The 13,564-nt window shown below is 35.7% G+C and overlaps 1 protein-coding gene across 31 annotated transcripts in view; it reads left to right on the forward strand.

Annotated features, from left to right (window-relative positions):
- The window catches only part of RIF1 (replication timing regulatory factor 1), a 124,085-nt gene that overhangs the window by 47,307 nt on the left and 63,214 nt on the right, over positions 1-13,564 (forward strand). For 18 of the 31 annotated variants that reach the window (XR_010150080.1, XR_010150079.1, XM_054679848.2 and 15 more), the window contains 12 exons: positions 301-503; positions 1,349-1,448; positions 2,541-2,660; positions 3,670-3,821; positions 4,770-4,850; positions 4,940-4,994; positions 5,436-8,675; positions 10,560-10,706; positions 11,032-11,109; positions 11,199-11,314; positions 11,612-11,665; positions 12,269-12,422. Coding sequence is in view for 24 of the 31 variants with exons in the window: in XM_054679848.2 (XP_054535823.1) it covers positions 301-503; positions 1,349-1,448; positions 2,541-2,660; positions 3,670-3,821; positions 4,770-4,850; positions 4,940-4,994; positions 5,436-8,675; positions 10,560-10,706; positions 11,032-11,109; positions 11,199-11,314; positions 11,612-11,665; positions 12,269-12,422 (4,500 nt within the window). In the remaining 7 variants the exon portion in view is untranslated. The remainder of the gene's footprint in view (positions 1-300; positions 504-1,348; positions 1,449-2,540; positions 2,661-3,669; positions 3,822-4,769; positions 4,851-4,939; positions 4,995-5,435; positions 8,676-10,559; positions 10,707-11,031; positions 11,110-11,198; positions 11,315-11,611; positions 11,666-12,268; positions 12,423-13,564) is intronic. The other 13 variants (XR_010150084.1, XR_010150085.1, XR_010150083.1 and 10 more) reach the window with 4 other exon arrangements.

Below are 13,564 nucleotides of genomic sequence, written 5' to 3' on the forward strand. Positions count from 1 at the left end.
GGCGATTGGACCCAAAGTTTTCTAGGTGAACGTATGTAGGTAACTATTTATCTTGTTATAATTATTACAAAAACATAATTTCTTTTGTTAATAGAAAATAAGTTCAAAATTGAACTGTAATATTAATAACCAAAGCAAATTCACCTGATAATTTGTCGAGTTATAAAGAGGGATATATATTTAAGGCAACAGTGGGGGTTAGTTTAAAATTGTCTTAATTTTAAAAATTGAAATAGCAACATATATTCTGTGAGTTAATATTTAGTATATGTTTTGCTTTTATTTTTTCATTTTTCCTAGTTAGAAAAGCTACTGGGAGAAATTATTGCTTGTCTGCAATTCAGCTACACCGGAACTTATGATAGTGAACTTCTTGAACAACTCTCCCCACTATTATGCATAATATTTCTGCACAAGAATAAACAGATTCGAAAACAGAGTGCTCAGTTCTGGAATGCCACTTTTGCTAAAGTGATGATGTTGGTTTATCCTGAAGAGTTAAAGTATGCTAACAACAAAACTTATATACAACTAACTATTCTGTTGTGATCATATAAATTGATAGTTTGATTCAAAATAATCTTTTCTTATGGGGTATTGTTACAGAGGATTCCTTAGTTGAAATATTACCATTTGGAATACATGATAATTATTAAACATTATTTCACCTTTTCATTGGTGCTTAGAATAACCTTGATTTCAGGAGCCAAGAAAAGCAGTTTAAATTATCCTTAATAAAAGAGACAAGGAGGACAGGAAATAGATGATTTTTTTTTTTTTTTTTTTTTTGAGATAGAGTCTCACTCTGTCGCCCTGGCTGGAGTGCAGTGGTGCGATCTGGGCTCACTGCAAGCTCCGCCTCCCGGGTTCAAGTGATTCTCCTGCCTCAGCCTCCTGAGTAGCTGGGACTGAAGGTGCGTGCCACCTTGCCTGGCTAATTTTTTGTATTTTTAGTAGAGACAAGGTTTCACTGTGTTAGCCAGGATCGTCTCAATCTCCTGACCTCGTTATCTGCCTGCCTCAGCCTCCCAAAGCGCTGGGATTACAGGTGTGAGCCACCGTGCCCCGCCTGGATAATTATTAAAGCTAGACATGAATACTTTATATAATATTCTACTTCTTATTGGAATTTTCCATGATAAAAATTTGGAAATTCAGAAAAGTACAGGGAAAAATATAAAAATTGCCTAATTTTTCTGTTTTATATACACATAGTAAGGAACAGTCTTTATTTAAAAATAAAGATGTATTTTGCTGCTCTAAAAATTAAAGTGCTGTTGTTAACAGATCATCAGTGTTCACCAGTACTACTTGACTTAAGGTGTATATTTTATGTACTTTTTTAAAGACCAGTACTAACACAAGCCAAACAAAAATTTCTGCTCCTGTTGCCTGGTTTGGAAACTGTTGAAATGATGGAGGAATCCAGTGGACCATATTCTGATGGAGTAAGTTGGGGGGTTTTATTGTTCATTCGTTTTTGGACATTTAAGTTATTTGTTGAAAGTTATAAATAAGTAGAACCTGAACAGAAAAGAGTTTTGTAACATAGGCTTTTTCCACATTGTCAGTTGTGTGGCCTGAAATTTCTTTTGTGATTTTCACTAGAGATTCTCATGTAAATAATCTCTAATTCTTGTCATTAATCATTTGTTTTGAACTCGGGTACCTCATCTCTGCTGTTCACAAAGAGTAAAATACATAATTGTTGCTTTGGAAAAACTGGAAATAATGGTTACTAAGCCATGTCTAAGCCAGAGCTGCTGTTCATTTTCTTATTTTTAAAAAATTGATTTTCTCAATTCTTCTATCAGAAAAATAAATCTTTGCTGTCACATCGCATTAGGAGCAAAGTTTCTTTGGCTAATAATATTTGATTACTGCCTGAAGATATAGTAGTTAAAGGCACGGATACTATAGACTTGTGAGCTAGAGTGTTCTTAGAAAACCTTTTTCTATTCAGGAGCAGCTAGGGTATAGCTAGTTTTGTTTAGAATCTTTGGGAGAAAAAAGACTGTTATAGCCAACTAAGTATCTCATTTGCTTTTGGCTGAAGTAAAAATTTTCCACTAGATAACTAACAGTTAGACTTGTTAAAGAGTTCAGTGGAATTTGGTCTGTAAAAGCTATATATTCTGTTGAGGGGAAATACGCTCTGTCATACATGCTTTATTAACCCTCAGTTGTTTAATGTTTAAAGTTCTATGGCTTTGAATATTCTCTTAGAAATATTTTCAGTTACAGGTAGAGTGTTTGAATGTAGTAATTTAATTCACTTTATGTGTTTATGTGACATGTCTCATTTTCAGAATTCATAAAATTGAATGGTATTAAACAGCTACTATTAAAGAGACACCAAAGCCATTTGCTATTGAATTAGACAGTGGCTTTCCTTTCTTTGATTTTTATGGGATTGAATAATTAGAAAAATTTTGACAATATTTGCAATTACTATTTATTAGGAATTTTCAAAACGTGAAAAGGAAAAGCAAAATATTACCGTTCTATTTAATGAAATTGTTTCATTTTTAATAAAACAGACAGAAAATTCACAACTAAATGTGAAGATAAGTGGCATGGAGAGAAAATCAAATGGAAAAAGAGATTCATTTTTGGCACAAACAAAGAATAAAAAAGAAAATATGAAACCAGCAGCCAAAGTATGTTTTCAAAAGTTTAATCAAAAATTTTAAGATAAAGTATATTGTAACTTACATACAACTTTAAAAATTGGATGAAAGAACTATAAAAGACTAAATAAAGGTTGGGATTGCAGGGGAATTGAGGGCATTTGATGTAGAAAGACTGCTAGGATAGCATGGTAACCCAGAAGCCTTGGGTGATGATTCCTGTTTAGGAAAGGTAAGTTTCTGTGTAATGCTTAGCAACTGTTACATGTAGTTATTCCAGGCAGCAGCCCCCTTGAGATGGAATGAGACTAGTTATGAATGACTAAAATAGGTAGCACAAGAGAAAATATTTTAGAACTTTTGTTTAGGATTATTGTTATTTTAGAACTTAATATTTTGAATAGAAATAAATAATGCCTAGATAAGACACCTATGTTAAGCTCATGCCAGTTGCCAGTTAACTTGAATTTTAGACAACAGTTCTCTCTTCCATGACCTCCAGTAAAGGTTATTCTAGAATCTTGAGACCATGGCCCTGGTGAAATGAAAGAACAGTGTTATTTTTTAAGAATACCTCTGCCACATTCTTGTAGCAACTATAAATAGAATTAAAGCAATGGTTCCAGTGAACATTTATTAAGATAATATTGTAGTACCAAAGTTACTTGTATGTAGGGCATTTTGTATTGGCGACTTTCACTAAGTCATGCCTCAACTTGAGAGCTGCAAATATACTCTCCTCCTGCCAAATCAGTTCATTTCCATGTGTTAGCCTGACAAACGGTTATGTCCATACTTTGTAGTTAAGCACAGACTTGCCTACTTCGTAAAGAGGTTTAATACTGTCTACTTTCTTAGTATTTGTTAGAGGCAGAAAGAAAGTGGGGAACATTGTACTAATTTATTACGGATCATGAGTATCATCAACTTTCATAATCACTATTGAAAAATGGTGTCATTATTAGAGGAGAGTGATAGAAATATTGGAAAATAATTTGGAAGCTAAAATGTATATTTGCTTATTTTTTCAAATCTGCAGCTGAAACTTGAATCTTCATCTTTAAAAGTAAAGGGTGAAATTCTTTTGGAAGAGGAAAAGTCTACTGACTTTGTGTTTATACCTCCAGAAGGAAAAGATGCAAAGGAAAGAATATTAACTGATCATCAAAAAGAAGTTCTCAAAACAAAGCGGTTTGTAGGCCTTTTATCTTGAGTTGGGTATTTGGTATTCAGGCTTAGATTTCATGCAAGAAAAGTGTAACTTTGTGTTTAGAACTAAAATATGTGTACTAATTTTTTTTTTTTTTTTGACACGGAGTTTCACTCTGTTGCCCAGGCTGGAGTGCAGTGGTGCCATCTCGGCTCACTGCAAGCTCCGCCTCCCGGGTTCACGCCATTCTCCTGCCTCAGCCTCCCGAGTAGCTGGGACCACAGGCATGTGCCACCACGCCCGGCTAATTTTTTTGTACTTTTGGTAGAGACGGGGTTTCACCATGTTAGCCAGGATGGTCTTGATCTCCTGACCTCGTGATCCGCCCACCTCGGCCTCCCAAAGTGCTGGGATTACAGGTGTGAGCCACCACACCCGGCCACGTGTACTAAATTTTAATGCCAAAAGTTATACTGTACATAAATGCATTTCATAATGTATAAAGCTACCTAGTAATGTACCAAATATTTATAAACTGAATTTCTTCTCTGAGTGGGAAATACGCATTTAGGTCATGATTTTATAACAATTTAGTAGAATTGTAATTTTCGTTTCTTTTTATGTTTTGTTTTATGTTGTTGAGAAGAGTCTCTCTCTGTTACCCAGGCTGGAGTGCAGTGGCATGATCTCTGCTCACTGCAGTCTCTGCCTCCCGGGCTCAAGTGATCTTCCCGCATCAACCTCCCAAGTAGCTGGGACTGCAGATGCACACCACCATGCCCAGCTAATTTTTTATTTTTTGTAGAGATAGGATTTTGCCATGTTGCCCATGCTGGTCTTGAACTCCTGAGCTCAAGCAGCCCACCCACCTCAACCTCCCAAAGTGCTGGGATTACAGGCGTGAGCCACCGTACCTGGCCATAAGTTTAATTTCTAATTGTAAGAATATCATCTGGTTTTTGAAGTTACTTATATATAGTTTTTTTCAGGTGTGATATTCCTGCCATGTATAATAATCTGGATGTTTCCCAAGATACCTTATTTACTCAGTATAGTCAGGAAGAGCCTATGTAAGTACAGAAGCCATCAAACTTTTATATCTGTTTTATTCATTTTCAAATAATTATAAAAACAATATTCTTACTAATATTTATTTCAGGGAAATTCCTACTTTAACCAGAAAACCAAAGGAGGATTCTAAGATGATGATTACGGTATGTTTGACATTTCATATTTTGGGCTTTTTAGAATCACCCTTCCATTATACAGTCTGTTAAACTGCTGAAATGTCTGTAGGTCTTCCCTTTATTAATTTTAAAATTTATTGTAGATTTATTGTATGATTTCCTTTTAACTCCCATTCAGATACTAGCAGAATATCAGCAGACACTAGTCAGTGTGTGTGTGTGTGTGTGTGTGTGTGTGTGTGTGTGTGTGTGTATAAAATAAATGTACTTGGCTTTTCTTGAATATTTACAATTAGGAACACAAACTGTTAGATATCTACCACTAACTTTGGAATAGTTGCCATATATTGAATGTCAGTGATTATCTTTGGGTTACCGAAGTTTTACACTAAAGTTTTCCCAGAAAGTCAAACTCGTTTGCTGGTTATTAATCTGTGTGTGTATATATATGTATATATTTCTGTGCAGGAGGAGCAAATGGACAGTGACATTGTCATTCCTCAAGATGTCACGGAAGACTGTGGTATGGCTGAACATCTTGAAAAGGCCTCCCTTTCGAATAATGAGTGTGGTTCTCTTGACAAAACCAGTCCAGAAATGTCGAACAGTAATAATGATGAAAGAAAAAAAGCTTTAATTTCATCAAGGAAAACATCAACTGAATGTGCATCTAGTACAGAAAATTCTTTCGTTGTCAGCAGTAGTTCAGTTTCTAATACCACTGTTGCTGGAACTCCCCCATACCCTACAAGTCGGAGGCAAACCTTTATTACTTTGGAGAAGTTTGATGGTTCAGAAAATAGACCTTTTAGTCCATCCCCCTTGAATAATATTTCATCAACTGTTACAGTGAAAAATAACCAGGAAACGATGATTAAAACAGATTTTCTACCAAAAGCAAAGCAAAGAGAAGGGACTTTTTCAAAATCTGATTCTGAAAAAGTAGTGAATGGAACTAAGAGATCAAGCCGGAGAGCTGGTAAAGCTGAACAAACAGGGAATAAAAGGTCTAAGCCCTTAATGAGATCTGAGCCGGAGAAAAATACTGAGGAATCTGTTGAAGGCATTGTAGTCTTAGAAAATAACCCACCTGGTTTGCTTAATCAAACAGAATGTGTGTCAGATAATCAGGTTCATCTTTCTGAATCTACAATGGAGCATGACAATACAAAGCTTAAAGCAGCAACAATGGAAAATGCTGTATTATTGGAAACTAATACTGTAGAGGAGAAAAATGTAGAAATTAATTTGGAATCCAAAGAGAATACACCCCCAGTAGTAATATCAGCAGATCAAATGGTAAATGAGGATAGTCAGGTTCAGATAACTCCAAATCAGAAAACCCTTAGACGGTCTTCAAGGCGACGTTCAGAAGTGGTAGAGTCTACCACTGAAAGCCAAGATAAGGAAAATAATCATCAAAAAAAGGAACGACGTAAGGAAGAAGAAAAACCTCTTCAGAAGAGTCCATTGCATATAAAAGATGATGTGTTACCTAAACAAAAACTGATTGCTGAACTAACTCTACAGGAGAATTTAATTGAGAAAGGAAGTAATTTACATGAGAAGACTCTTGGGGAAACTAGTGCTAATGCAGAAACTGAACAAAATAAAAAAAAGGCAGACCCTGAGAACATTAAGTCTGAGGGGGATGGTACCCAGGACATTGTAGATAAGTCCTCTGAGAAACTAGTCAGAGGCCGAACACGGTATCAAACTAGAAGAGCATCTCAGGGTTTGCTTTCCAGCATTGAAAACTCAGAATCTGATAGTTCGGAGGCAAAAGAAGAAGGTTCTAGGAAGAAGAGATCTGGAAAATGGAAAAACAAAAGCAATGAAAGTGTTGACATTCAAGATCAAGAAGAGAAAGTGGTGAAACAGGAATGTATAAAAGCTGAAAATCAGTCACATGATTATAAAGCAAGTTCTGAAGAAGATGTAAGCATAAAATCTCCGATTTGTGAAAAACAAGATGAAAGTAGTACTGTAATATGTCAGGATTCTACAGTAACTTCAGATTTGTTGCAAGTTCCTGATGATTTACCAAATGTGTGTGAGGAAAAAAATGAAACTAGCAAATATGCAGAATATTCCTTTACAAGTCTACCTGTGCCAGAATCAAATCTAAGGACTAGAAATGCCATTAAGAGATTACATAAGCGAGACTCTTTTGATAATTGTAGTTTGGGAGAATCCTCAAAAATAGGGATATCAGATATTTCTTTGCTTTCAGAAAAAACTTTTCAAACACTTGAATGCCAACACAAGAGAAGTAGGAGGGTGAGGAGATCTAAAGGTTGTGATTGCTGTGGGGAAAAATCACAACCTCAGGAAAAGTCACTCATTGGGTTAAAGAATACAGAAAATAATGACGTAGAAATTAGTGAAACAAAAAAGGCAGATGTGCAAGCACCTGTAAGCCCATCAGAAACTTCTCAAGCTAATCCATATTCTGAAGGACAATTTTTAGATGAACATCATAGTGTGAATTTTCATTTGGGTCTCAAAGAGGATAATGATACTATTAATGATTCATTAATTGTTTCTGAAACCAAATCAAAAGAAAACACTATGCAAGAATCTCTTCCTTCTGGAATAGTAAACTTTAGAGAGGAAATTTGTGATATGGATTCTAGTGAAGCAATGTCTCTTGAAAGCCAAGAGTCACCTAATGAAAATTTTAAAACTGTTGGCCCGTGTTTAGGAGACTCGAAAAATGTTTCACAGGAATCTTTGGAGACAAAAGAAGGAAAACCAGAAGAAACCCCAAAAATGGAACTGAGTCTAGAGAATGTTGCTGTTGAAGGAAATGCATGTAAAGTAACAGAATCCAATCTAGAGAAAGCAAAAACTATGGAATTGGATGTAGGAAATGAAGCTAGCTTCCATGGACAAGAGAGAACCAAAACTGGTATTTCTGAAGAAGCAGCAATAGAAGAAAATTATAAAATAAATGATGACTCTGAAGCAGACACAGCTAAACTGAATGCCAAAGAAGTAGCAACTGAGGAATTTAATTCAGATATTAGTCTTTCTGATAATACTACACCTGTAAAATTGAATGCTCAAACTGAGATTTCTGAACAAACAGCAGCTGGGGAACTAGATGGAGGAAATGATGTATCTGATCTACACTCATCTGAAGAAACGAATACCAAAATGAAAAATTATGAAGAAATGATGATCGGTGAGGCAATGGCTGAAACTGGCCATGATGGTGAAACAGAGAATGAGGGCATAACTACCAAAACCTCAAAGCCTGATGAAGCTGAAACAAACATGTTGACTGCAGAAATGGACAACTTTGTTTGTGACACAGTTGAAATGAGCACTGAAGAAGGAATCATTGACGCTAATAAAACTGAAACAAATACTGAGTATAGTAAATCTGAAGAAAAATTAGATAACAATCAAATGGTAATGGAAAGTGATATTTTACAGGAAGATTACCATACTTCACAGAAAGTAGAGGAACCATCACAGTGTCTGGCATCTGGAACAGCTATCTCTGAACTAATAATAGAAGACAATAATGCATCTCCTCAAAAACTAAGGGAACTTGATCCTTCACTTGTGTCAGCAAATGACAGTCCTAGTGGCATGCAGACACGCTGTGTCTGGTCTCCTTTGGCTTCTCCGTCTACGAGCATTTTAAAGAGAGGACTAAAAAGATCCCAAGAAGATGAAATCTCATCACCTGTTAATAAGGTAAGGGGAATGAGGCTAAATATTAAGGAACCCAGTATTTGGTTGGGATATTTTGGCCATACAGTGAGCTCTGGTGAATGACAAAATATTACAATTATATGGCCACTCATTTGATTATTTACCATAATGGTTGCTAGGGAAAAGGTAGGTAGAAGAAAAGGTTTCGAAAAAAGGAGACTGAAGCCTTTTAGATAAGTCTTTCATTTTACAACACTAAAGATCTTTATGCAGCTGTGCACATTGTTCACCTTTGGCAAAATTGATAAGGCTCCTAGCATCTTTTCTGCTCCCCATACCATAATATCATATGAGGAAACAGATTTAGGAATGCAGGCAACACTGCCATTGATAAAGCAGATTTAGTAGTTGTCGTGTGTTGGAACATTATGCTGTTTTACGTTTTACATACATGTTCCAGACCATATCTAATTAAAAAAAAAAAAACTCATGTGCCTTCATCAACTTGTAGATGTGATCTTATTTATAGTTATTTATATCCCCATTTCCTCAGCTAAATTATAGATCTTTTACTTTAGAAAAGATGGATTATCTATATATCTGCTTTAGCTTCAGGCCTTGTGCCTTGCACATAGTTTGTTGAATGAATGAATAAAAAAAATAGGAAAAGTTAAATGTATTTATGTAACTCAACTTGTCTTATACTTAACAAAATAGATATCCTGAAAAGGTATGATGTTGGCATTCCTTAATTTTGAACTTGAACCTGCTATTCATTGTAGAATACATTTTATATATACAAGCATGAATATATAGACATGACACCTTGTTTTTTGCCTTCAACAAACAACACTTTGAAAGTATTCCTTCGGCCAGGCTCGGTAGCTCACACCTGTAATCCCAGGCATGGGATTTGGGAGGCCAAGGCAGGTGGATCACCTGAGGGTCGGGAGTTCAAGACCAGCCTGACCAACATGGAGAAACCCCATCTGTATTAAAAATACAAAAATTAGCTGGGCATGGTGGCGCACACCTGTAGTTACAGCTACTCAGGAGGCTGAGGCAGGAGAATTGCTTGAACCCAGGATGCAGAGGTCGCAGTGAGCTGAGATTGTGCCACTGCACTCCAGCCTGGCGACAGAGCGAGACTCTCTCAAAAAAAGAAAAAAAAATGTTCTTTCAAAATCCCTGTTACTCTTATTCAGGTGTCTGAACTTTGCAAGATACACTGAAAATTCTTCTGCTGAGAATCTAGAGATTAAGTTGTTTTTTGTTTTGTTTGTTTTTTGAGATGGAGTCTTACTCTGTCTGTAAGACAGAGTAGTGCAGTGGCATGATCTTGGCTCACTGCATGCTCTGCCTCCCGAGTTCAAGCGATTCTCCTGCCTCAGCCTCTTGAGTAGCTGGCATTACAGGCATGTGCCACTAAGCCCAGCTAATTTTTGTATTTTTAGTAGAGATAAGGTTTCACCATGTTGGTCAGGCTGGTCTTGAACTCCTGACCTCGAGATCCACCCGCCTTGGCCTCCCAAAGTGCTGGATTACAGGTGCGAGCCACTGCGCCTGGCACATTTCTGTTTTTACATCAGTCTTCTTTCTAGTCTGGTAATCCCATAAAGTTACTAGAATCAGATCGTACACTTTTAACTGCCACATCTGGCTTCGTTAAGTTTTTGTTACTGTGCCTTTTTCACAATCTTTGGTATTATGCAGAGACAGTTTAAAATATAGAAAATTAGAGTGAATTGTGGTATTGAGTTAATGTGATCTGTGAAGGCAGTCGCTAGGAACTGTGCAGCTGACTTCTGGTGAAATAAATTTTCTAAACCCACATTCTATTTTTGGGTAACCTCATAATGAAAATTTATGGTGTAATTTTTTAAAAACTTTAATTTTGTTAAGTAAAATCCTGACCTGTGTTTTCAGGTTCGCCGTGTCTCCTTTGCAGATCCAATATACCAAGCAGGATTGGCAGATGACATTGATAGACGGTGCTCTATTGTTAGGTCTCATTCTTCCAATAGTTCTCCCATAGGAAAAAGTGTTAAAACTTCTCCTACTACACAATCTAAGGTAAGCTATAGGCTTTAAAATATATATATATGTATACCGACACAGAATTACATGTACATGATGTGTCATAAAATGAACTATATATGTGAAAAACTTCTTCCTTGGTTTAAAATATATTCTTTTGTCTGCTACACGGTAAGCAGAAAGGAAGAGAAGAGGTGGTAAGAGGCAGTAATGATCCAGCAAGTAATTGATTAGGTAGTAGATTACTCTTTTTATGTTTTTTGAAATTTTAAAGAAATGATTGCAGTCTAAGTTGTAAAAATTGTAAAATTATAGTCATCTAGGGTTCTGAGTGTTTTTTTCTCTCCTTTCTTCTATCTAGCATAATACCACTTCAGCCAAAGGATTTCTGTCCCCAGGATCACGTAGCCCTAAATTTAAGAGCTCAAAGAAGTGTTTAGTAAGAAGTGCTTTAGTTTTCATGTCACTTTATATTTTCATGTTCAGTCAGTTGACCTCTGTGTAACAGCTTCTGAAATTTATTCTAAGATTTCAGAAATGGCCAAAGAATCCATACCATGCCCAACAGAAAGTGTTTACCCACCATTGGTGAACTGTGTGGCACCAGTTGACATCATTTTACCTCAGATTACATCAAACATGTGGTAAGTGGTTATTTAGGCTTCTTGCTTATATTCCAAGATGCCACTTATTTAAGAGGACTTATCTGATTGCTTGGTTCTCATGTTTAGAATTGATTGGCATGTACTCTCTCACACATTTTATTTTTGAAATAAAAATGCAACTGAGAAGGTAGGCCAGATAAGGCAATATGAAAAACATTTAGTATAGTAAGATGTATGCATAATATTTCAGGTGCTGCATTGAACCCTTATATCATTATCTTGTTTAATCCAAATATAAACCTTATGAGGAATATGAATATCATTTCTACTTTATAGGATGAAGTTTACAAAGATTACCAGCAAAACCACACAGCTGTTAAGTCATCACATGTAAGAAGCATGAGACTCACATACATAAAACTTGTTCATCAGCTGTTTTGTTTTGTTTCTAATTAGAAGTTTGTTTCCTTGATGTTTTAAGTCTTGGAAACTTAAATGCGTGCATGTAGATCGTTCACTATATCTTGATTAAAAGAATTATTTCAGGTAGTTTGTGATGCCTTGAGATAGTTTCTCTTTAACTGAATTATCAAGCTGCCCTGTCATAGCATAATCCCCAATAGGAGATGAAGTATTCTTAAACTTCTCTGAGGAATTTAATGATTCAGTAATATGTATCAGACATACCAAGTCCATTTCTGATTAAAGTTGGGGAGGGGATTATGTGTACTTAAGAATTATCTATTAATGAGATGTATGTAGAAGCACAAGGCACGCAGTGGGCTCATTCAGTTGCCAGTACTATTGCTTATACCAGACATACACATCAGATTCGAATTTTGTTTTAAATTACACATACATGTGCCTGTCTTCACTGTGGGCTAACCTCAGTTATGATTGAGCTTAAATGGGGAAATTCAACTGGATAAACCCTTGCAAATAGCATATAAATAAAACTATATAATTATAATTTCCTGTTTCTGTTTTGTTTAGGGCAAGAGGCCTGGGACAACTCATTAGAGCTAAGAATATAAAAACTATTGGTGATTTGAGTACTCTTACAGCATCTGAAATAAAAACTCTTCCTATCCGTTCTCCAAAAGTGTCCAATGTAAAAAAGGCTCTCAGAATATATCATGAGCAGCAGGTAAAAACTTAGATGTTAGCTACGATGTATATTAATAAATGATGTAGCAGTACAGTTACAGAAGTTTGTTAAAAGATCACTTCATAATGGCACAGGGAAATTGATTCATTTATTTTATACTGTCTTTATGCATTGCACCTCAGATAAATTTTTAAATTGTTTTTTCATTAAATTCTGTTCATCCCCTTCTCTCTCTCATTTCCACCATTCGGTATTTGATTCCATGGCTGCTACTGCTAAAACCTAGATGTTCAAATCCAAACATCTACCAAAACCATACAGATTTGTAGGTCACAGTATTTTGATTTTGATGCCTACCACATTTGTGACTTATTTTTCTTAGTTTTCCTTTTTGTCAGTATTGTGCACATGAATATTTTGGGTCATGGGCATTTTTCAAGATTCTGATGAAAGCTAAGATTCTTCCCTGCTGTAAAACTGTATAGAAAATTTTGTATATAATTTCAGAAGGATTCACAGCCTACTGAAACCCATTCAGAGACCCTCTATCCATTGACACTACAGGTTGAGTATTCCTTATCTGAATTGCTTAGGACCAGAAATGTTTTGGACTTCAGATTTATTTCGATTTTGAGATATTTGCATTATGCAGCTACTTGCCAGTTTAGCAGCCCTAATCTGTAAATCCACAACGCTCATTAGAGCATTTGGGCATCATGTCAGTGCTCAAAAAGCTTCAAATTTTGGATTCCATTCCATCCAAAAAAGATTCCATTTTTGGAGTAGGCATACTCAACCTGTATCAGAAGTTTTGAATAAATGAAAAATAGAATAAGCAGTGTTCTGAATCAGAATTTCTCAGACCTGGGGTTTGCCAGCCACTGAAGACTTCTGCTGTATTCTTGAAGGTCCTTGATTTTATATTAACTTATTTGTGATCTTCTAAACATTCATTAACCGGTTACTCAGAAAACCAGTACTACTAGTAATTTTCTGTCTCACAGATTGAATTTAGTTTCTAAAGTATTTTCTTACTCAGTTTCCATGGGTCTTGGGAAAGTCTATGAGAATTAGGTTTTTTTTAACAGCTTCATTAAGGTATGATTTACATTGTGTAAAATTCACCTACCCTATGTGTGCAGTTAGTTTTTAATATATTCACAGAGTTAAATAATATTGCC

Source organism: Pan troglodytes, chromosome 13, assembly GCF_028858775.2.
Source record: "Pan troglodytes isolate AG18354 chromosome 13, NHGRI_mPanTro3-v2.0_pri, whole genome shotgun sequence".
NCBI classification, from domain to species: Eukaryota; Metazoa; Chordata; class Mammalia; order Primates; family Hominidae; genus Pan; species Pan troglodytes.